General features: G+C 52.1%; 1 protein-coding gene across 5 annotated transcripts; it reads right to left on the bottom strand.

Annotated features, from left to right (window-relative positions):
* Positions 1 to 293: 293 nt before the first annotated feature.
* Positions 294 to 24,640, bottom strand: LOC119110995 (synaptotagmin 1). Of its 5 annotated transcripts, none has more exons than XM_037234807.1 (11): positions 24,552 to 24,640; positions 18,426 to 18,659; positions 16,474 to 16,619; positions 14,133 to 14,234; positions 13,277 to 13,471; positions 12,558 to 12,560; positions 10,960 to 11,133; positions 5,108 to 5,225; positions 2,265 to 2,398; positions 771 to 966; positions 294 to 334 (listed from the first exon to the last, which is right to left on the bottom strand). In XM_037234807.1, exons 2-10 carry the CDS (start codon positions 18,649 to 18,651, stop codon positions 772 to 774), a joined length of 1,293 nt encoding a protein of 430 aa, XP_037090702.1. In that variant the 5' UTR covers positions 18,652 to 18,659; positions 24,552 to 24,640; the 3' UTR covers positions 294 to 334; position 771. The 5 variants fall into 5 exon arrangements, with proteins under 5 accessions (XP_037090702.1, XP_037090706.1, XP_037090703.1 ...); XM_037234811.1 differs by having other exon boundaries at positions 5,108 to 5,216; XM_037234808.1 differs by lacking the exon at positions 24,552 to 24,640 and adding an exon at positions 24,014 to 24,123.
* Between the last annotated feature and the right edge of the window lie 313 nt (positions 24,641 to 24,953).

Raw genomic sequence — 24,953 nt, 5'->3', positions numbered from 1 at the left:
CTAGATGCGGACACCACGGGACCAAACCGGCCGACGCGGCGGGCGGCAGCGCCCCCGGCCTCCGCCGCACACAGACATCGACTACACTGTCACCGGCCAGGCGGTCGCTGCGGCACCGCCGCCGGTGCCGACGCGCGCTCCCACCCAGCGCCGCAGCGCCAACATAGAGCTATCTGGTCACGGGCAGAGGTGAGTAGTGGCCCGAGCACGTCCGCTTCGTGGCGCGCGCCGGCCACGGCTGGTCGGCACGCGCACTGGCGCGCCGCCGCCGCGCCAACTTTGCCTTCCGAGACGCGACGGCGCGCGCCGGCCACTGCGGGCTTCTGGAACACTCCTGCGGGCGGAGGCCGGTCGTCATCACGGGCCAGTCACCATTGACCTGCAGCAATGGATGTGGCCACTAATTGTGGGGGTACTGGTGAGTCACTTGTCAGTTGACTAACTGCTGCTCCTCGCAAACAGGCCTCGCGTTTTTGACGTTTTTTTCCCTGAAACTGCATCTTTTTGTGGAGTTCGCCATCGGGCTTGTGAACAACGCACCGGACGGAACACAATGGACAGGCACACAGTCGTGTCTCTGTGACGGCACGCGATCACTGGCCCCCGACCGCGCGCCTGCGGGCTGGTGTTCGCCGACCGACGCCGCCAGCTGACGGCACTGAAACTCTTCCAGCACAAGCCGACAGCGACGCGCCCGGCTGGCCGTCCCCCACCAGCGGTCGCGCTGCGCCAGCGGCGTAGCACGGTCCGCCCGGCTGTCGGCGGCGTACCTTAGTCCTTCTTGTCACCGTCCTCGGGGTCCTTGAGGGTGTGCCACTGGGCGATGGGCCGGCGCGGCGAGGCCAGCATGTCGGACCAGTGGCGCAGCTCGGTGCCCGACGCCGTGCAGCCCAGCACACATTTGCCTATCGGCTCGGACGTGCCGATCCGGTCGTAGTCGACCACGGTCACCACCAGCTGCACCTTCTGCTCGGCAGGCGGCAACAGCGTCACACGCGGCGCCGAACCGTCACCGACCCCCTCCCCTCCCCCATCGCACCCGCCACGCCTGCAGCGAACGTATGCAAAGGCTGATCGAAACCACATTGCATTTATAATTGTTATGCCAGTTTGTTGCTAACCTGTCATTTGCCACGCTCGTCTCTGAGAAAACACGTGACCTTTACCACCCAAGTGACCTTTGTGACCTCAACACGCGTTTGCCACCCAAGTGACCTTTGCAGGTGGCTGCAGGCCCGCCCCGCAGCCAACGGTGGCGGATACTGGATGGACGTGGCGGAAAAAGGACGGCCACGGCACAGTGTGCCTGACGTTACACCTCGATCGCTGTCGCTGTCCAAGTCGCTGGCCCTATTCAGCACGATTCGGATTGCTTGATATGCGCGCTCGACATGGGCGCAAATGATGTGGAAAGACTATGAGCGCAAATGAGTCTCACGTGTCGGATATCAAAACGGAGCAAATCCATTTACTGCAAGAAAAAGTTGTTACCTGCTGAACTTGACCAGAATGTCACCTTATTCCGAACGGTTGCTTTTTCGCAAGTGGTAATGATCAGGAGCAGCGATGTAGTGGTTGGCTGCAGACAGTTTATTAATGCTATCCCAGCAAGAGGCTCCTCTCCGCTTTTACGTCCGCGTGGTGCAAAATAACACCGAGTAACATTATACTTGTTCCGATGCATTAAGGCGCTGAACAAAATCTAGGCTGCTCTAAGGAAGAAAAGGAGCATCAGCCGAAATGAGAGGTTCCCTCCAGATAGCGTTCGGCCTCGCATGCTGCCAAAGCGTGAGGCGAAAAGACCACAGATGGCGAAACACACCTCAGATGATAGGTCTGTAGCATGAAGTGCGTGTTGAAAGCGTACGAAAGCACTGCGTACCAAATATGTTGCGAACCTTCAGAATATGTTTCCGTGAAAACAAGGATTATCGTAATGTTTGACTGGCGACCTATTTCCACGAATTTGGGTACGTGACACGGGCCAACCAGCGTTACAAAGGCATGTCGAATGTCTCTGTAATCAGGAATTGTGCCTGAACCGCTGATATCACCCTACTGAAATACAATATAATGGCGTGGAATCAAACGGTTTAGGCCCTAGAATTGCCGTCACTGTGCAGGACATAGCACAAAGGCGATTTGGGAAATTCGGATTCCGTTTCTGCGAGACGCGTGGCGTATGACAAGGAAGGCAGGTCACATGCCAGGCTCCGCATTCATCCTGACCATAATTTATCAGGTCAGTGATCTTCATGTCTTACCTGGATCTGCTCGAATGGAACCTCGAACGTGAACGACTCATTATAGTAGGGGTTCAGGGTGCACTTCTTGATGCTGGTCTTCTTTTTCTTCAGGCGTTTACCGTTCTGCATTAAAGCTATCTTCACGTATGGATCTGAAATTCCACCGCCACGTCACGCGCATCAGCATTCTCCTGGAAACACCCACGCTCCAGACCACGCGCAATGCATGCCCACTCCCCCCTCAGGTGGATGTCAAACAAAGTAGCCCGAGTAGGGCTCGGGACCTTTTAGGACACCCAAGCAGCATGCTGGTTGGCAGGCCGTGATGTTTCCGATGGCATGTCTGCCCCCTGTATGCACCCGCACAAAATTAAAAAAGAACCATCCCAAATAATCCAACATAGCCAAACTCAGAAGACGTACGCATCACTCTTTGATGACAAAACGTGTTGTGTGTGTGTGTGTGTGGTTGTGTGTGTGTGTGGTGTGGTGTGTGTGTGTGGTGTGTGTGTGTGTGTGTGTGTGTGTGTGTGTGTGTGTTGTGTGTGTGTGTGTGTGTGTGGTGTGTGTGGTGTGTGTGTGTGTGTGTGTGTGTGGTGTGTGTGTGTCTGTGGTGTGTGGTGTGTGTGTGTGTGTGTGTGTGTGTTGGGTGATGTGTGTGTGTTGTGGTGTGTGTGGTGTGTGTGTGTGGTGTGTGTGTGTGTGTGTGTTGTGTGTGTGTGTGTGTGTGCTGTGTGTGGTGTGTGTGTGTGTGTGTGTGTGTGTGTGTGTGTGTGTGCTGTGTGTGTGTGTGTGTGTGTGTGTGTGTGTGTGTGTGTGTGTGTGTGTGTGTGTGTGTGTGTGTGTGTGTGTGTGGTGTGTGTGTGTGTGGTGTGTGTGTGTGTGTGTGTGTGTGTGTGTGTGTGTGTGTGTGTGTGTGTGTGTGTGGTGTGTGTGTGTTGTGTTTGTGTGTGTGTGTGTGTGTTGTTGCGCGCGCGCGCGTGTGTGTGTGTGTGTGTACGCGCGCGCGTGCGTGTGACTGTTGTCAACGTTGACTGACATTGGTGTCGACATGGCAGCTATTGACATTGGTGTCGACATGGCAGCTATTGGCACTGGTGTCGACATGGCAGCTATTGACATTGGTGTCGACACGGCAGCTATTGACATTGGTGTCGACATGGCAGCTATTGACATTGTCATTCATGCACTGGCACGCTGAATGGCTGAGCGTCATTCCATATTTGAGTACTACGAGGACACGCATAATGACGACATCGATGTTTTACCACGTCTGAAAAATGCTTATTGCACTAATAAGCGAACCAGCAAACATAACCACTGATCTCACGGCCATCAGCTGGTGATAAAGATAGCTTGTGGTGAAATGAAGCTAGAGCACTCGGTCGCTTGGCCCCAAAAATATTTTCGCGCTAAGCCGAGCTTGCATATGCCGGCACCCGTGCCGTATAACTTTGCACGGTGCCCGTGCGATCGCTTCGTTCCCGGACCCGGCCAAAACGGTCGGAAAGCGCATTTTCGATTAAAGTGAGCGCGCGATGCGATTGGATGATGGCCTGAATGTGTGTACAGCAAGGTTCTGCTTGCAGGGTTTTTCACCATGCTTCCATGGGTGAGGCGGTTCCGTGCAGTGAATCACGCGCCGCCTAGTCACCAGATATTTTCTGCATCTTTCGTTCTAAACGGCAGAGCCTTCAGCTTGGGAGTTAGCCGTCTTTACTGCAAAACATAGCGTGGCCACCAAACGGACGCGGCGTTGTACCGGTCTGGAGTGCTAAATTCTCTCACAGTACGCTTATATGCCGTTGGATTTGACCATGCCTTACACTGTAGACCTTAGGTACCATGTGCCTCCCAGTCAAGGGCCAACATTTTCATGGTACGGCTGCACACGGTTCCAGCGTAACGCCCCTCCTTTATTTATCCAGGCAAGAGTGTTCTGTTTCGTTGGCAAGACCCCAAACACGCTGATGCATCCACCGCAAGCCCCGCGACCACGGCTGGCCATCATGATTCCTGTCCGCCCCTGACGCCATGCGATGGGCCTGAACCAGGTCAATGGCTACCTCAATTTGGGTCCGGCTGATGTTTTCGTAAGTAAGCCTTTCGTTAAAGTAAGGGTTAAGCGTCTTTCTCTTCACGGACGTTTTCTTCTTTTTAGGCTTCCTGTTGCCAAGAAGAAGTTCTAGTTTTACATACGGATCTGAAAATGAAGAATCGGAGGAAACATGCCAGCGTGATATCCCATAACAGCGCGAAAAATTCCTTTTCCGTCTGCGTTTAAAACTCAATGACATCACACTATGGGGAACTGCGCCCAAAAACAAGACGATGTTGACGTCTTGCAGCAGCATCCAGTGACTCAAATGTGACCGATTAGTTTTTCAGGTATCACGGGCAGCCCGTCATTGTCGCACGCCAATCATGATCTTTGTCAATTTTATATTTTTCCTAACGCTGCTGTGAAAGTAAAGAAAATTGTAAGAGTGAAAAGCGAAAAAGTGAAAGAAACACAGAAACGAGTAGCCTCGTCGCGGACTTGTGTGTCGTACTCACACGGCCTGCACGACAATAGACAATGCCAAGTAGAAGGCTTCCTAGCCCATTATAAGATCCCTAGTCACTCTGGGGTTCGTTACTTGTAGCTGGCCACGTCTGAAACCTGTGAGCTCAAGTGCAAAAATAACAAATCGTAACCCAAGATTTGCAGTCACAAAAAGAAAGCCTCATCCACAACGGCAGCTAAGGGGCACCAAAAAACTGCATCTGTATGCGTGTTGTTTCGCTGCACTGGGCACGAAAAAGACAATTATTCAAAGCGCGTCGCCCACAGCTAACGAAGGCGCACTTTCTGTGCTCACCCGATAGGCCACCCACGTCCATCTTCTTCAGGTTCTTGGCTTCGAGGATGACCACTGTCAGCTTGCCGGCCGTCGGGACATACCGCAGCGAGAAACAGATGTCTCCCAGCTTGTTTTCCTATAGGATAAACGTTTCAGTCGTCAAGGGGCTGCTGGCGACGGAGGCCAGCCAACACCGAGTGTGTCGTCGTTGCCGATCGGAGTCGGCAGCGCAGACACTGGGCTGGACTAGTCGTCTGTTTCTGACGGCTCTCTGGAGCACATTCGACGCAACACATACGATGAAAACGACGCCATTCAGAAGCAATGGAGTATTCGCCCCCACCCCCAACCCCTCACCTCCCAGTCGCTGGCATAGCATGAGAGCTTTGAACGGCTATGCCAGGGTCTCAGCGTATCTTTACTGGAGGTGTATGCGTGTGCAACAGTCTCGTGCGTCACACTACTGAACCTCAACAACCCAGAATTTAAACGATAACCGACTGTCGTGGCAACAAACCCTTGCGCGTCAAGTACCATTGTTTGTTTTTGCCATGCGGCTGAATTTCCTCTACTCCGTCCCCGGTATACAGTAAACAAAATATCTTATCCCAGTGCCAGTCCCAGTTGCCCACCATCCATCCCACCAACGAAATCAACCCCACCACATCCACTCCTGTCACATCCACATCACCTACCTCGCCACGGCAGAGAATCATTCTCATCGCATGCATATTTCAATTCAATGCGACCGAGTCCGACGGCCTTACGAAACATCGATCACTCTCGTGATAAAAGACGTCACACGGGTTTTGACCTCGTTATTTTAATCCGTGCCCAATACCCCCGGGACCACGGTAGAGGTGGCCACAGCGGCCGAACCCTGCACTGTCCGTGGCATATCGTTGGCCCGATTCAGCGACGAGGCGGCGGTCTGCAGCTCACCGTCAGGCGAGGGGGGGGGGAGGAGGGGCAGCTTCCGACGACCGCCGGCGCCGCGTGGCAGACGGCTGCCCACACCGCCGGGAGAACCTGCCATACCACCGGGAGAACCCTCCACAAATAGCCACACCGCCGGGATAACCCGCCACACACCCGCCGGAGAACCTGCCACATTGCTTGGAGAAACCTGCCCAGCACCACCGGGAGAACCTGCCACACCGCCGGGAGAATCTACCACACCGCCGGGAGAACCCGCCACACCGCTGAGAGAACCTGGCACATTGCTTGGAGAACCTGCCACACCACCGGGAGAACCTGCTACACCGCCGGGAGGGCAAACCGACAGCTGCAATGCAATTTTCAAGCTGCACTCACTTCTCAGGAGGCTATGAAAGCTGCGGACACGTTTCATTTCATGGAGGAGGCTAAGGAAGCTGCTGTGGCTACAATGGGAACCCCAGGGCTTTCATTACAGAACGCATGCCGGCTAACCCCCCCCCCCCCCCCCCTTCCCCAGCCCGAGGGTGAAGCTGCAGTATTACTTGGAGATGCATCTGCATCGCAACATTTCGGAAGTTTTCCACGGAATGAATGGCGCTAAAACCAAAGAAGAGACGCCCAATTCTCATTTTCACTCCGAAAATTTGTTTTACAAATTCCATCGACCTTCCCACGCACCCACCCAGACGCTGCTTGCAGCAGTCTTGACCAGCGCTAAGAATCTGGTGAGCTCTCATCTTAAATGACCTTTGTTAAACGTCTTTGGTTGTGACCCATAAAGTACCTATTTCGCGACATTTGTGATCAGTCGCAATATCCGTGCTAAGGCTATTACGGTTTGTTCAGAAATGATCGATGTTTCCGAAGATGTGATATAACTTCAGGGGCGTTCAAAACGTCACACCCGGCTGAGAATGGGACGCGTTTCTTATATCGCCCTAAGGTTACAGGCCACCACGTAGCTCTAACAAGTCTGAGGGTAGGCTTTTTACCATATCCCTAACCAAAGCCTGGTAAAGGGATGCTCACACGCGGTCTGAGCCGGGGTGGGGAGTTGTCAGTGAGCCTCCCCGGGCAACCCATCTGCCCATCGATCGGTGACGTCACGCCAGTCACCAGCGGTCAGAGTGGCGCCGAGCCCCGACGGGCGCTCCTAAGTCCTCACCCGGTCTGATCAGACGGGCCCTCCTAATCCCTCACGCGGTCTGACCAGGGATTAGGGCCCTCCTATTCCCTCACCCGGTCTGATCAGACGGTTCCTCACCATTCCTCAGCCGGTCTGGCCAGACGGTCCCCCATCATCCCTCATCCGGTTTGACCAGACGGTCGGTCACCATCCCTCACCCGGTCTGATCAGACGGTTCCTAATCATACATCACCCAATCTGACCAGGGATTAGGGCCCTCCTAATCCCTCACGCGGTGTGACCAGACGGTCCCTCATCGCACCTCACCCGGTCTGACCAGACGGTCCCCCATCATCCCTCATCCGGTTTGACCAGACGGTCCTTTACCATCCCTCACCCGGTCTGACCAGACGGCCGCCATCATCCCTCCTTCGGACTGGTAAAAAGGAACCTCTTCCCTCAGCCGAGATGATGGAGTGGCGCTCCCCATCAAAGAGTGCGGCAATTAAGGCCAGTGGCGATGGAGTCACCTCGACTTTCCGAGAATTTAACATTGGTCAACAAACGTCAACTGGAAAGAAATAACAAAAAATTGGTGCCACCAATTTGGGAGGACTTTCACTGGCCCTGTCCTATCCTTTACGTAGGGTAATGGGAGGGTGGTTCCTATTTCGCACCCGGTCTGATGAAACGGGTTTTAAGAGTTCGTGTGTCGATAATAATCAGACCATCAGTATACCAAGAAGAACTGAATAACATCACATATCGGAGCAATTATCAAAATATCTCATAGAATTGCCCAACATTTCCAGCAACGTTCATGATCTCAACACCATCGTGCGAGTTGAAATGCTGGCCGCGTCGAATGGACAACAGTATAACCCATTTTTTCCGCTAAGATATACATCAAAGTGCACCAAACAACACCGACATCTAAGCTATTCTCACGTCTCAACACCGTTTGTGAATTAAGTTCACCTGCGTCTAATGCTTCTACTGACGTATGTTGCGTACTAAATATGCGGACCAGATACCTATCAACACTAATACTTTTGCAGGTCGATAGATATAACTTTAGTCGTTCTGCCTAACAAAATCTTCTCGTGAGACCAATCGCTGAAGTGCATCGGTGTCGAAAGCATGCTTATTGTTTGTTGACAGCCAGCGGTAGTGAATCATTGCGATGCGAAATTTTGAAGCCGCTTCGGACGGAAGAATGCACATCAGCGATTGCATCTGACCGAGCATTGTCCAGAGGATCACAAGCCGTACTCCCAGAAACCTCTGAACTCTGAATCTACATTTGCCCTAAATCACATCGCACTAAAGTACTCGGCCAACGGCACACACCCTACACGCATACACGTCGCCAGCGTCGTTACTACTGACCTCAGGCGGAAGCCTAGCGGCGACGCTCTGGCAGCCTCTACTCCTGAACTCGATACCCTGCATCTAGACACGGTCACTGCGCTCCGCCCCGCCCCGAGTACGCTGGCAGCGGGAGAGATACTCACAGGAGGAGGCGGCGGTCGGAGGCGACGACAGACACGGCGAAACGGGCGCCCAGGGCGGGGGGCGAACCAAGACAGGTCAGTCAGGCCAACAGAAAGGGCGGACATCAGCGTGGCAGCAGTGGTGTACCGTTGTACAATGCTGGTGAGTTGCTCCGACTAACACCAACTTCTCAGAGATGATGAGTTGAGCAATGCAGTAATGGTAACGAGCTCTGTGGCATGCAGTACGACTTTAGCTGATGCACAAAGTATACGTTGTTTAATCCCGAGACTGCCGGACGAGTCCAGGGGGAGGAGGATGTGCCACGTCCCATGCAGATTTGTGCTTGATTCACAGGCATACTTAGAATCGACTTCGGAATGAAGGAAGTTTACGTTGAGTCAGTTGAAATCGATTGCTTTGAAAATTTGAGGCAGGCTGACACTCAGACCTAAGTCAATCATTTTGAATAAAACTGTTTATGAGTCAGCTGAAATGGAAACATCATAAATGAAGGGATTATTCTAATGGTTCAAAAATCCAGTGCCTCCAGCTAGATCCATGGCAAAACTAATCGTCTTGCTTTCGGAATGGTTCCATAGGCCTCTAGGTACTACACTATCTGACCTTCGAACTCTGACCTCTAGCCTCTGACCTCTGAACTCTGTTCTCTAACCTCAGACACCGGGACCGACGATCAAGGCCCCCCCCCCCCCCCTCCTCTCCATTGTGGCTAGCGACCCGACAACAATTGGAGAGCATCTGTTAATTGCTGGGCCCTCACGTCCTAAAGGGGTATCTATTTTAACGCCAGTAGGAGTTTCTGAGTCGATACTAGTCCAGCTGCGTCGTTCAGAAGGCCTGCCAGGTCAGCGAGGCAACATATGCATAATGCATTCCTCTGAGGGCCTAATGATCAACCGAGTGCCGTGGCCCCTGTAGTGCCAGAAGTGCAGCCAGTACGTACCCCCGGCCGGGACCGAAGGGCCTATCAGCCTCTGACCGGAAACGGCGATGTGCCATCAAGTATTCTACACGCAGGGCCCTCTGCCCGGGAAAAAATCAGCGGTCTATACTACTAAAAGTAGTCTTGTTTAGGCGGGATCAAAACGGGGTAAGCAAAATTATTGCCATGGCCAACACGTGTTTGCACGAGCACATCCATCCGTGCTGGAATAGACTAGTTAGAAGCGGATTCCAAACAGATTTAAGCACGCGCGCTCGCAATCTTTGAGGCACAAACACCGATACACGGTGTTGTAGTTTTCGACGAACCGAGTAACGTTGGCGGCCTCAGCCAACACCAGGTGACGGGCGCCGGATGGGCAAGAACGACTGTCTTCAAAATCTATTCGCACAGTTCAAAGCTATGACGGGGCATGAGTACCGTCTGCACGGTTCTGAGGTTCATCCTTCGAACGGATTGACAGTCACAGCGACAAAAATATAGATTCGACCGTTACGCGGTGCCGTAAATGCTCGTCTGTTCCCATTGCCAATCTGACAATAGCACAGGCAAAATCTGCGGCACGTGATGCTTTTTATGCGTACAGATTACATTCATAAAACACTAAAAGGTACTATTTTCCGACACATGGTAGTTTTCGTCCGCCAGCTTCTACTGGCCATCAAATGTTACAAAAATCACTTTTATACCGGGAACGTGGGCCCTGAATGCGTTTCAGCCTGTGGTTTCCAGCCAATTGCCTGAGAGATCGGGAGCAGTCCAGCAGTCTCGGGACTCGGTGAGCAAGAGAACAAACGTGAGAAAGAAGCGGACTTACTGCCTACAGGGTCCGAGCGGGGTGGCGGTGCGCACGGGTGGACGCAGACGAAAGGGCGTTAGCCAAGACAGACGGAGAGAGAGAAAGAGACGACAGACGGCACCGTTGGCAGCCACGGAGACAGGGCAGCGACGACATCGACATTCCGGGTACTAGGGCCGTTAGGGGTGCGCCGGCCGGGTGGGGGCCGGTGACACGGACATGGTGAAGACGAGCTACACAGTTGGCCGCCGCTCGTTATGTTCAAGCATTCGCGACGCGGCGTGACGAGAGGCAGGGTCAACAAGGCGGTGGTGACCTAAGGGCAACAGAGCGTTCATGGCAGGGCAGTGCTCTACTAGCAGAGGCGCTCAGCGGTGGATCAAACCGAAAAGCACTCTGCTCCCGGCTAACACAGAGGAACTCTAGGGTCTACGTGGCCTTCCACCACCCCAGTGGGCGAGCGAGCCCAGCCGTCCGCCCGACGCCGGCGGGACCGAGGCTCCGGCGGACCGTCGGCAGCCGTCGGTGCCCCGCCCTCGACTGACCTGGCCGCCGTCGCCCTCGACGCTGACCAGCTCGCGCCACTCCTCGATCGTCTGCGCCAGATCGATGGTACAGAGCGGCAGCTTGACCTCGCCGATCTGGTCGTGCTTGGAGAAGCGGTCGAAGTCGTAGATGGCGAACACGAGAGTCTTGCCCATGGCGTCGGCGTACGGGACCTGGCGGGCGCGGGGCGTCAGCAGCGGCGGCGGCAGCGGCGCCGGCGGTAGCCGGCTTCACGGTGTGGCGCCGAAGCTGGCTTTTACACGCGCTTAACGGAAGGTTCTCAGGCGACGCGAGCTGGCGGTTGACTCTCTTTCAGTGCGACATTACGCCCGTAAGAGAACTGAATTAGCGAAGCGTGGCGTCAGCGCCAGTTAAGGATGTCGTTTGACACCCGCTCAGCGAACCGTAGCGCAATTTTGGCAAAGGTGTGCTGCAGTATGAACCGCAGCGCAGCTGCGTGGTGGGAGCGATGACACGTTTTGTCTCCAGCCCGCCCGGTGCACCCGTGCGGGCTATACTTACCGCCGGCGATGTATGATGCTTGGTGGACCCGCCCAGCCCGAGCCCCCAGCTATCCACTGCACGCACATGCTTATTTCACCTGAGATAGAGTCAGGTGGCGCCAAAGTGTGCCGAAGAAGGGCTATTTATGGGCAGGGGTAACAATATCACTTGAGCCCAGCACCTTGACGACTTCGTCGAGTAGCCACAAAAGAGAAACTGCTACAGGGCAACGGATACAACCTAGGATGTTAGCTGAAGTGGGTCGAGGATAATTTAGGGAGCTCACGGGCCGACTTTGCTAGTAACTCGACGCCGGAATGCCGAAGCCAAGCATGCTGGCGGGGAACAGAGCAGCGTCCTAGTCTGAGGGCCACATTGTGCAAATTGAAGGACGGTTTCTATGAGCGCCTACATTACATTCCGACTATAGAGTGTGCGGGCGTGTGCATTGGAGTTTGGAGGTGCCAGACATCATGCGCGGTGTGCATTGAATGCTATCTATAGAAGGTGACACGTGTTGGTACACAACTGTAAGATGAAGTTTGCCATTCAAGCTTAGGCCCTCATCATATACGTATCCGAGCAATAGCAATTAAGTACCAACCTGCGCTATATAATATATATATATATATATATATATATGTGTGTGTGTGTGTGTGTGTGTGTGTGTGTGTGTGGTGTGTGTGTGTGTGTTGTGTGTGTGTGTGTGTGTGGGTGTGTGTGTGTGTGTGTGTGTGTGTGTGTGTGTGTGTGTGTGTGTACAAGCTCAAGGAATGGCAACAAGCAGTTACATTCTTAATTCAGTATGCCTGTTGCGCCGGGTGCATGACATGTTTTATGAACAGTGTTGTGTAGGTCTAGGCAGACACGAGTGAGTGTGCAAGTTCCAAAGCTGCAAGCCATCAGCAGAGCTGCAGTATCAACTATCTCTCATCGCCAAAGCTATAGCAAAAGCAGTCCAACCCAAGCCGCCGCCAACGTTGGCCAATCTCTTCGAACCAAACCGCCCTCAGCCAACGTCACGGCGTCCCAGCGCGTCAGACCATTCCAGAAATGTGAAAACCATAACGGATGCAAGAAGGAAAACACTTACGTTCTGCTCACGATGAAAGAACAACCAAACCATCGTTACGAAGCTGCACATCATAGCATGGTGGGTGATTGGCACGGATGAAACACGGCTCAGGATGCGTGGACGACCACGGAACCTTCGGAAATCCACCGCTCCTAAGCCTTTAGGCACCACCAATTTGGACTAGTGACATTATTCCCCATGAAGATTCTGTTCGTGTGTTCTTTTATCAAATCACAGGCATTTTAAAGCACTTCGGTAGGGAGTAGGGAGTACCAGCGTATGATACGGTGAAACCACACAAAAGAGGTGAACTTTCGGAAAAGGGAAATGCTGTGTAGTTAGCAACAGTGCTCGCAAATCATATGGTCCTCACTGGTAAGCGTCGTTTATTTCGCACATGTAGCTTAGTGCTCTAGCTTAGTGCCGATATACTCTTTACACTACGACATTATCACAATAAATATAAGTCATTAACTGTTAAACCGTAACGAAATCGAAGCCACTTGGACGCAATGCATACGTCATGAGCAGCAATATAGCAAACCTAGAAATCAACTAAGAATGAATAATTCTAAGTTATTCTGACAATCCATTGCATGATTTGCTTGTATTCTTATTTATGTCAGCAAATCCCCGTTTCTTTCTTAATAAATATCGGCCTGTATAAATTACTTATCATAGTTCCCTTCCGTCCCAGCCATGATCAACAAGGCACATTAAAAAATTGGAGGCTGTACCTTGAAAGTAAACGTCTCGTTGAAAACTGGATTCAGTGTCTTCCTGTGGACCTTGGTCTCGAACTTCTTCTTCTTGTCGGGCAGGAGGTAGACTTTGACGTAAGGGTCGGAGGTGCCCCCCATATCCAGGGCCGGCAACTCCTCGCACTGGATCACTGTTACCGTCAGGTTGTTGGAGTTAAAGTCGTATTCCAGCTGCCGGGGTAGACAAAAAACATCACTATGCACTGAGATGTGGGACGAATGTAGGCAGAAACGTAGCTCGCAACTGCTATTCACAATACCACGCCGCCACACCACCAGGCGTGTCGCGGGTACATGCAGCCCAAAAACATTGTGCTCTTCAAGCGCATTCCACACTGCAAGGTTCAACTTCAGAAATACACTGTGGGATCTCGGTAACGAATGTCGGTGTTGCGCCTTGGAAAAACGATGACAGCTGCGCACCACTGACGATGTGATAGTCCCATCAGTGTCGCCACTGTCCAAGATTCAGCCATCCACACAACACTGATGATGTTAAGCGCGGTCTCAATCACATACCGCTGACTAAAATATATAGCTCATATAGTTCGACTAGCTTAAGTTCACCGTATATATATATATATATATATAAATAAATGAATAAATATATATATATATATACACACACATATATATATATATATATATATATATATATATATATATATATATATATATGTGCGAGCGTATGTGTGTCTTGGGCCAGGAGAAGTGTGCCATTTTACTAAACCTGTGTCGCAGTTTTTGCGAAGCGCACTTTGCGGTTTCAGTACTGTCGCCTGATGTAACTCACACAGCCGCAGAATAACTCGAGGTGATTTCGGATACTGACCTTGAACTGGAGCCGGCCGAGTTTCTGCTCCGACTGCTTGCTCTCTCCCTCCTCGGCAATGTCCTCGGCGTTCTCGGTGAGCTCCTCCATGTCGGGCTGCACCTTGAGGACGGGGCGTCGCCCGGCGGGCGGGTCAGTGTGGCGGCGTGGTAGCTCGAGTCCCCGGCGCCCCGTCATTAAAGGGTTCAGTGAACTTGGGGCTTGCGGCGGTGTTGTTTTATGAGTGGTCGTTAACTGCTCCGTTTCTCACCGTGCAGGCTGCAGCGGCCGCTTGCGGTCCATGCACACAGCCAATTTCATGGTAAGATGCTGCGCACATAGCCAAGAGGACGTAAAGAGCAGTGACCTCTTGCAGCTTGTCTTCTTGCGCATGCCAGTCTATTCACACGCGCCCGGGTGGCCGGTTAAATGCCCTGCGCTCTGGTGGGGGATGGTCAATTTGACCCGCTGGGATCTAAAAGACCTAAGAGACCTAGAAATATACACTCACAGGGAGGGATGACCTGTTTATGAGCTAGCTAATGTCAAAATTTTGAGTTCCTAGGTCATGAACATAAGGCTTCAATAAGGTCAAACAAGGCCAAAATCTAGATTGGTGTCCAAAGTGTCCCCAGACATACAGCGGTTTGAACCTAGGGTTCTGTCTTAACTTAAAGGTTACTGGTATTCAGTTAAGGTTCATGGCCTAGTTTTTTTAGGTCATGGTGATCTAAAACCCTACCACCTTGTTTTGATTTTGGCATGTGAATCAGCGCCATGGATTACGCTAGGCGGTATGTTTGTAAAAAATGTGTTGGCCTTGGCCATTTTAGGTCGGTAGCCTATTCTGACGTTTACAAATTCCCTGTAAGACGTCTGCCGCGGTTCCTCATTAATCAGTTTGAAATGAGCACCAGAGACTAACTGACCCTGGGCAATTTAAGTCCGTTTTATCATGAATTAAATTCACTTGTTTATTGGCTAAGAAACTATATAAGAGATATATGGCTTCGTATAACACTCCATTGTTGCATCAGATTGAACAATTCACTAGAAATTGTCTTAGCTGACAACCGCGACCTGATCTTGACCTGCATAGGTCAGCGACCTTACAAGGTAAATCGAAACTTTTTATATAAAAACATCTGCCATTAAATTGCGTACAGCTATGCAACCCTTGGCAAGGCTACGTCGCACCGTTCTGAACTTAGCCTGGAAAAGCCTTTCGTGGGTGAAATGGACCTTCACCCGAGCGCGTGTTATGTTATTTTGCACCGCGCTCCTTGACATACATACTCATGTCGAGTTATTGGGGGGCGCCCGCGAGCACGCTGAATGACATTGCAGGCACACACATCATCACACGTCAGCGTGGGATTGAACATGGAAATAAGTATAGACCTGTTCATGGCCCATCTGTACTGTCGCGTTGCCAGGCGGAGTGTGTCTTCCGCTAAGCTATACATTTTTGCAACGCATAGAATGAGCGCACCCACTAAGACTGTTCCATCCCAGATCGTTTTGCTACACAAACGCATGCGCAAAAGGGAAGGCAAGGACGTTGCTCCTCCCTGGCAAGGCAATTTAATGTTGTAAGGCTGGTCAAAATCTTTCAGGACACACGGTGCATATGGAAAAACTCGGATTGTGCACAGGCATATCGATCAGAAAAGAATCGGCAATAACATTACCTCTCCGCCTTCTCCTTCTTTCTGGAGTGACCAAACATTACAAACAGGAATTAGGTCATTACATTAACTCGATGAGGTAACACGCCTATCGTTAAAGCAAACCAACGGCCCGAAGACCTGGTTAGTTAGATTATGTTTTCATTGTGACACCGTGGCGTGGAGCGGAGATGGGATTCGAATAGGGGCCTCTACGTCTGCGGCGCGACAAATATGAGCAACGACCGCGCCAGCGATGGGAGCGGGCTACCCAACAAGTCCACTGTCCTCAGCAGCGTCGTTGTATTGGAATACAGGCTATAGGTGTAGTGATTCTATAGCGTTGACTTAGTGTGCAGGGATAGGATTGGTTTATGTCTCGTGCCGTTTATGAGGACAGGGTCGCTTGAAGAGAATATGCTCGTGCTCGCCGTTTGATGCGGACGGGAGAACCTCGAAAAAGGTGGCGGGGTTTATGTCTACGAATTAACATTTTCGTTTCCGAATCGCGCAAATTACTGTGCTCAACCTCCCCAAAACACTGCCATCTTATCGCAAAAAAGGCACGTGTGACAGCTTTCAGAAACAGGCGCGTCTCCGGGTGATCAAATGAATGCCGGCATACCACCAGCGGCACAGTCCATGACACGATCAGGTCACGTCCAACATTGAGTTCAAGACAGTATGATTGTTACCTTCTCTTTGTAGGCACTTCCCAAGAGCTGCACCGACTTCATGTCCACGCCCTTGCCACCTTTGCCTTTGGCATCTTTGCTTCTGCGCTTTCGGAAGCATCGTCTGATGCAGCAGAAGCAGATGCCCAGGATGAGGATTCCGATGCCTGAGGAACCAGCTTCTGTCAACTGCCGTCACCACCGCAGCACATGGCTGACGTCACGGGAAAATCTCCAATGACGTCACTGACACGAATAGGCCGGGATGGGCGGAGCAGAGAAACGCACGCGGGGAAGGCGGCATGGGTTCAGTTCCCGTCAGGGAGCAGTCTGCTGTAGCAGCAGGGAAGGCATCACCTTCAGCAGGAAGTGAATCATAACTTCGGCCGCCGGTGGCCACGGACTGAGCATGCCATTAAGCTCTGTCAGCCCGGTTGGACTCCATTATACCAGGGTCAGATATTCATGAGCGTAGGACATTCCAAAAAGTGGGCTAGCCTTAACCCACTTAGAGTCTTGTTCTTGCCATACATCGCATTGAGCTGATGCAAAATGTTTAAAAAGTAGGTGGTCCATGACCCACCCGACTCAGTCCCCCACGTTAGTGGTTAATGGCATGTTTCTCAATGGTTGAAACAGTTGGCTGGCGTTGTTAGCATTTACACATCGGGTTTTGTTGGGAAGAAAATGCGCCCACAAGCAATCCGAAGAAACAGGCTGCACATGGTGGCGTTGCAACCAGCACTAGATCGCGACACCGCGCACAAGAATCATGCCATTGACAGGAATATGACGCTTCTGAAACGCTGGTCATTGATCTGATTATCCAGTCATCGATTGCAACAGCGTAGTGGGCGTATGCGTGGCCACGGATAGGGCTTCGGACGGGGATCGGTCTGTCACTGTGTCGTTCAAACAAGCATGAGCCACCCGTCACCTGCCTACGACAGGTGGCACCAGCTGGGCCTGACGGGGCAGTACCCTGGCTGAAATAGCTGTCAAACGGGGAGATCGGCGTCTACCGTGTTACGTAGGTTCTGCTACGTAGGTGTGCAACATGCTATTATTTTCGTCGCACTCCAGTAAGTATTGACGCACCGCGCTTAGGCACATCCTCCAAAAAAGGCCGAAGGCAAGGTCTTGGGCTCCAAACCGCAGCCCCCACCCGCCATCCTCCAGGGGCCACGGGGCAGACACGCTCCGTGCGGCCTGTCCTGAGCGTTGTAGCCTGGCGGGGTCCACGTTCGCGGTCCGCTAGCCGTGCTTTCCCGTGGAGCCCGCGGTGGGGGCCGGCCGCCGCCCTGTTCGCCGCCGGCGGACGGTGTGGGCGGTGCGCGCGGCCGCCGCCGGCGCTGCCCGCTCAGCTGGCCTTGCCTCAGCGCGCGCTGCAGCTATTGATTAGTGCCGCCGTCGGCGCGGCGGCGGCGGCGGCGGCGGCGACGGCGGCGGCGGCGGGCGGCAGCCGGTTTCGACGGGTACCGGGTGTGTATTCGATAGCGACCGAGCAGAGCACTCGGCACACCTGCGTGCCGCGCCGGCCAGAGCCTGTCAGCTGCACCAGCTGGCGAGCGTCTCGCAATGCCGCCCTGCTGACGTGGTCCACGTGCTTGTGGGGCGCGGGGAAAACATCCCCGTGACTTGTGAGGCCTGCCTTACGCTTGCAAGGCCTCCCGTACGCTTGAACCCGATTTAGAGCAGTCAAATAGCACAAACATGCATGCCATTTGTACCGATGACGTTCGGGAAGAATAAGATCATGCGCTTAGTTAATTTTGTACGGCGTTGAGACGCCTCTGAGCTAAAACCAGCGCACCCGAGTCCGCTAAACATCAAAGCCAAGCATAAATATGCTCTAGTCTGTTCAGCTCGCTTTGCATTTAAGGACCAACCAGCGTAATGGTCCCACAAAATATTAGACGCTAAAATTAGATCTCAGCGGCAGCGGCGGCAGTCCACCACGCCGCCCCACTCACCTATCAGGATAGCGATGAGGGCCGGGAACGGGATGCCCATGGACTGCGCCATCTTGCGCGTGCCCGCCTCAGCCTGCTTGAGGATGATGTCGCCCTGCGACTCGGTGGTGGTGGTGGTGGTGGTGGCGGCGGCGGTGGTCGCCGCATCCTCTGGCGCGGCCGTGGCGACCTCCTGCGCCGCATCGCCGCCCTCGTCGTCCGCCGCACGACGCAGTCGCGCCCGCATCCTCAACCCTGTCGGCCGGTCGGCACACACCCTCAGCGGTGCGAGCGCCGCGCGGCGCCGACGGCCACCAGCCGTCACCTGGCGCCGACGGCGACAAGACGTCGAAGACGGCGCCGTGCGTCACGGCGGGAGGGACGGACGGAGGGGAGGGGAGGGGGCGCCACGTCGCAGCTCGGTTGAGCGGGGAGCGGGGCTCATGCCCGCTGCGGGACGCGTCAGTCAGCTGCAGGGAAGGGCTGACGGATTCCAGCGTGCGGTCCTCGCGGGCCGCGCGGGGTCGCCCGGCCTTTGCTCCCCCTTGCGGTGCGCTTTGAACACGGATGTAGGGTTTCAGGCTGACTGGACGAGCATCTGGCGTGTTCGGCATATCTCCAAAGGCTCGCTAGAGATATGGGAGATATGCGAGAGAAATATGGGATATGACTGTGCTTACGAGTGAGCACAGTCATACATGCATTCATCTTACATGCAGGATAGCAGTCATCCGATTTTATTTTAAAACGGCAATGATGTACTCGGGGTGGAGACGTCACACGTCATCCCAGCCAGCTGTTATACTGCTCTCACCCATGTATACCTTGAGACGCGTGCAATAAAGAAAACAAACCATGCTCATCAGAAGCGCGGCCGTTCTTTTTAAGATCCTGTTTCCTGATCCTGATCCTGTTTCCTGATCCTGATCCTGTTTTGGCTGTGGTTCTGTGTGTCTTTATCTTGTAATCAATGGGTACGGACTGGGATCATCTTGGGTCCCACGAGGGATCACAATCGCAGAAAATCATGGGCTTTGACGTCATGACGCGGAATCGTTTCGCCCCCAGCTTTGCAAGTGACAATTTCAGCACCAGGCTTTCGTGATCTGATAACCCGTTGATCCATATTTAACCAAACTATGCCGGCAATGCGGGGCGATGCTGCATTAACGGGTGAAAGCGTCCGTTAATAGAGCACCCCTTGGGCTATTTTAAGAACCTACGACTCCCTGCGAGGCTACCCAAAATCTGTCGGGATCTAAATGACAGTTCGAAAAAAATTGAACGCCAGTACATTCTCCGCGTCCATGTTAGTCAAGGAATGCCACACTGACATCTTTCACTTCTTGCTGATGTCTTGCTGATGTGCAAATCACTCACATTTTGGTAGAGTCGGTGAACATGGTTGTGCAGTATCCGTAACAGTCAGTTGTTGCTGACATTTGATCCAACAGCGCATTTTTATGCCTTAGAATCATACCATGATATTGACAACGCTGATGGGCTATCCGTCATGTCAGGACAAGCCGGTCAGGAAATCGGGTCAGCCCAATGTGTATGAGTTTCCTGCTTTTATGTTTCACATGACTTATAGTATTCGCTGGTTTGGGCAATGCGTTAGTCAGGCTTACTTTGGATATAGGTTCCTGCATTCACATTGATTACCCACCGACGTCACAAATTCACTCAGCTCAGCAAGTCACAGTTGACCATGCAAGCCCAGTACTAATGCCATTGCGCGAGCTCGAGTGTTATGGCCGCCCCGGAGCTCGGGTCAGAACTCGATTTGACAGCTTTGACTGTATGCTAGTCCGAGTCCCGGGATAGCACACAGTCAAACCAGGCGGTCAGTCACACCGAAACATTTCAAACAGGGGGGAGCAAGAAGTGACGGGCATTGTATAAATAGCAGGGCATGAATAGTAAGAGCGTAACTGGCCATACATCTTTTTGGATGTGATATCATAATCCGGCGACCAGATTCGTCTTTTTCTCCTCCGTAATGTGTCGAAGTAATCGCGTTACATGCATGGAAAATTTGGAAGACCTTACGCCAGAAACAATACAATCATTAGGGGACGATTTGTTTTTAGCACCGAGTAGCTTGCAAGTAAATATTTGCCAACATTTGGGGTTTTACCTAGGCCCTAAGGCTCTAAAGTCTGATTGGCACGTCACTGCCCCGAGACATCACAGCAGGATACCGAGCCTAAAAAGGTACCCCGAATCCAAAAGCAGCGCCTCTATGCGACAATGAGGGGCCCCTTGGCTGGAAACGCCCGATGACCCCAGTTCCGGTGGATGAGTGTCGGTGTGTTACTTTCTTGTTCTTTTCTCTTGCATGTTCTTATCTGCTTTACTTTTGACACGCGGCTGCAATAGCCACGCTGCATTGTAGAGGGCCTTTTGGACGTAACACATACAAATATACATACCAAATCCCTTCCGTTTTCCGATCACGTGCCTGATATTTGAAAGCCAAGATCATAAACGGAACGGTGGAATCTCCACGAATGCTACGAACATCACTGCAGGCTATCATACCTTTGATCTTGGATGGCCTTGTACCCACAACTTATTCATGCACAGCGATGATGCGGACATTTGCAAGTCTATCTGATCCGACCTTTGCTTTGAACAGCTGTGGAGTCACAACCGACGCACGCTAGTCATTTCGGGTTCCGAATGGCGGCAGCGTGGCTTTACTTGACCTCAACTTCAAGACTGTATCTGATGTGCGCCCTCCCGAGCGACCTCGGCAATCTCCGGCATGCATGTCGCTCAATGTAAGCCCAATTGATTCTGTGAGAATCTCCCTGTAAGTCTAATTGACGCTTTGAGAATCTCATTGTAAGTCCAACTGGCACCTCAAAAGTATTTACACCGGCAACTTGTGCGAACTGTGCCTATAACATCTCGCACAGCGCAGTGTCTTTGCATTTTCGTCACACCAACCAAAAAAAAGAAAGTTGTGCCTACGTGGTCACAGATGATAAAACCTTGAGACTTCAAAACAATATGTATAACCGCCATGGTTCAGATGGCCCAAACTCTCTTGCGTTTTGTCGAAATGCTTAAGAAATTCTTCTGAAAAAGCGAAGTGGAATCGAACCAGCTTCAATGTATGTCCAGGGGCAAACTACTTGCGTCACAAATGCGTCGCAAATCACATATTTTTGACTAGGTGCAAACACTTCCTTCACCGCTGGGAAGAAGTAATTGATCACGGCGGACAGATTTTTGGTGCCAACTGTCTTTATTCGCACGCGCCCGAGTGGCCGGTTGAATACCCTTTGTTCGGGAAGAAGGGGATCAAGCTGACCCTCTGAGATCACAAAAAGTAAGAAGGCTAGGTGCACCAAATTCACAAACTGAGCTGGCCTGTTTGTGAGTGTACTTGCGCCAAGATTTGAGGTCCCTAAGTTATGAATCTTGGGTCAACCAGATTAGTGTTCAAAGTGTTCCAGACCTCCTCATGCAACAGCCTTTGACCTAGATACCCTGAGCCAAAGTTCACTTACATGCATTTAAGCGTGGTGCCCTTGTTTGACCTCTGGAAAGACATATTGATCCAAAATCCTACGAAATTGCTTTTATTTTTGCATTTGAATAAGCGTCAAGAATTACACTAGGCGGCATGCTCCTAAAACCAAATGCTGACTTGGGGAATTGTAGGTCAATGACTTACTCTGACCTTTAAAAAGTCCATGGAAGATGTCTGTTGCGGTCCCTGTTATTAATAACTTAGGAATGAGCATCCTAAACTACACCACGCGCCCGTAGCCCACTCGAGCTGAAGACGCCAGTATTTTTTTTGGCAATTTATGTCACCCGTGGGGCTTCTAGAACACAACAACGGGCTTGGAGGCATTTAAATAAGACCTAGTCTGAAAAATCCCTGAAATCCAAAACCAGCACCCTTTCATCGACGAAGAGGATGCTTTGGCTGAAAGAACCCACTATAACCCAATTTGGCCGTCTCTTGGCCGAAATCATGTCTACACCAGTGACCTTATGCTTTTAAAAAGCTCGTGCTCCAAATCAAACAATAATGCGGTCAAGAGATATACTTAGTAGTCAGTAAGGTCGGATCATCTCTCTGTCGGAAAAATGCGGTCCATTTTATTATTCAGTTGATTTATTTATGCTACCCTTACTTGTATTTGCTTCCAGGTGGAGTCGGGATTGACTCAGGAATCAGACAAATTTTGCGTCAAATCGAGACAGATTCATATGAAGCGTTCCGTTAAGTGGAGACAGAGTTGAGTCAACATAAATGTCTAGATTCGTCAGTCAGTCGACTAAGATGCAAACGCAGATAAGAAAATATCTTATTTTGAAAGCTTTCGTGGATACAGGATTAAGTGTTTGATAATGCTGTTGTCTTATTGTTGGAATTCACATCGCATGAGGACTTCCTTATAGTTTATAAACCGTTTAGTTCCCAAAGTGTTGCGACTGAAATTGACTACATCAGAGTCGATTATGGAACTGAGTCATATCTCCTTGTGTCGGATTGGGACACAACTCGAAGCTTGAGTTGGAGAATCAGAATTTAAATCTTCTCATGCCATGTGGCTTGGAATTGGAATCGATTCGCCCGAATAGAACCGAGCACAAGTGCGGTACTACTTGGTCTCATCCTCCGGTTTTACCATATAGCACCTGGGCGAACAGACACACGGGTCACAAATGGTCAGCCTTCCCCGCACAGCGCACCCAATCCAGCAGAGGTTCACCCCTCCGAGTGAAGACGTAGCTGATGCAGGCGACACCGAGCCACGAGTGCGCATATGCCTAGGCAAACACCATGACAAGCCTTCCGATAATCTAGTTGCTATGCGGCAGGGCGGTCGTCTTGGTCGCGCTTCCGTTGGTCTGGGCTTAAAGTGTCGTGTCATGCAGATTTACTGCTGTGAGTGAGCAACAATGAAAACATTTCCAAAAATGGTTGCGGGCTAAGAAAACAAACTGAAATTTTGGCCCATTCATGTCAAGCATCGCCATAGGCGTCAAGTTCAATTATCAGCGAATGCCTCAAAAAGTCTCCAAGAGCATGCACAGCAACGCCCTTCGTGGAACAACAAAGCTCGCCCTGAACGAACTGAATGCTGATGTGGTTTAAGCAAACGCGAAATAAACGAAATGATTTCAACCCATTACACTTAGAAACAGCCGATGCACAGAATAATTTGACAAAAGGATGGATGGGACGGATGTGACGCGGTTTAAACAACATTGTCATGCAAATTGAGCAAGAACTTTTTGCACGCCCATGCCCACTTCTTGCACGCTCAAAACCATTAACGTTGACATCCACCATCGCTGTTAAGGGATGCGTCGTATCTGCTGCCTGCCTGCTGATCACCATTCGGAACGGAGTCACTTATTTATAAGTTGAGATTTTCAGTCGAGCTGGCACTTACAAATTGACGTCATATAATCACATGGCTGCAGGTAGTGGTCGGGCTTATTGGACAAACACCCACGGGTGTTTGGTGATTGATTTGCATGTGCACTGTTCATATATGTGTCACCTTACATAACCATGAATATCTTCAAACACATAAACAGGCTATCCACAAATAATACACCTTTGCATTTCTTACCGAGGAATGCGGAGCCCTTCACATAAAAAAGGCTTACAGTTCCTGGTTTTCGGCGCCCTGGGTTCAAAGTTTATATGTTGGTTTAACGGCAGTTTTATTCAGACCAGCTCCTGGGAATGAGAACAGCTCGAAGCATTGAGTGCGGTCAATGCAATGTTATCTAGTGCTACAACGTCTTTTAACCAGCACCTCCTGGCCTATGGAATGCCGTTAACTCAACATGAGAACTTCGACTTCAAAATGCGCAGTCGTTTTGGTGCCTCGTCGCATCAGTCGTACCCAGCACTTCTAAACTGTAATTTCAGCACAATCTGAACGTTTGGCGCAGCAGGAGCTGTGCCATGCTGGACGCCACGCACGTCTCGCCGTGCGGTCGCCCCATGATCACGAAATAATCCAATCCAAGTCTCCGATACCGATCAGGGTGCGGTGGTGTCGGGCGTCGTCCACGGTCAGCGCCCCGTCGACAGGGGACGATCAGCGCACCAGCACCACTCCCAGGACACCACCACACTCCGCAGCACCATCCGCCGCCTACCTTTGTGCTCGGACTCCGCTGGAGGGCGTGGAATCGGGGTCTACTGGCCGCTCATAGCCGTGCCGACCGGCGGCCACAGTCAAGATGGCGCGGGGGGGAAAATCAATAGAGGCGCTGCGCAGGGCCGGGCCGCTCTCCCCCATCGATATGAGGCCGGCCGGCGGCGCAGCCGGACCCCGGCACCGACGCGGCCGCCGCCCCGCCCCCGCTACCGCTGCCGCCGCCGCCGTCGCCGCCGCCGTCGCGCTCGCCGGGGTCTGCGGGTCCTCCGGTGTACCTACCGCGAGGCGCTGGCGGCCGCCGGGCCTGGTACCGCCGCCGCGCTCGCCGGGGCCTGCTGGCCCTCCGGTGTTCCTGCCGCGAGGCGCTGGCGGCCGCCGGGACCGGGAGCGCCGCCGAGCC

Source organism: Pollicipes pollicipes, unplaced genomic scaffold (assembly GCF_011947565.3).
Source record: "Pollicipes pollicipes isolate AB1234 unplaced genomic scaffold, Ppol_2.1 Scaffold_7254;HRSCAF=8740_pilon_pilon_pilon, whole genome shotgun sequence".
Lineage (NCBI taxonomy): Eukaryota > Metazoa > Arthropoda > Thecostraca > Pollicipedomorpha > Pollicipedidae > Pollicipes > Pollicipes pollicipes.
This window is presented reverse-complemented; position numbering and strand designations above follow the sequence as displayed.

Bases quoted from the DNA above. Each gene is read 5' to 3' on its own strand.
- LOC119110995 (XM_037234807.1), bottom strand. From the start codon at position 18,651: ATGCGGGCGCGACTGCGTCGTGCGGCGGACGACGAGGGCGGCGATGCG. The intron at 13,472-14,132 runs GTCAGTATCCGA...CTACCCCGGCAG, and splicing joins TCGGCCGGCTCCAGTTCAAG to CTGGAATACGACTTTAACTC. The intron at 2,399-5,107 runs GTGAGCACAGAA...GTGGAATTTCAG, and splicing joins GGACGTGGGTGGCCTATCGG to ATCCATACGTGAAGATAGCT.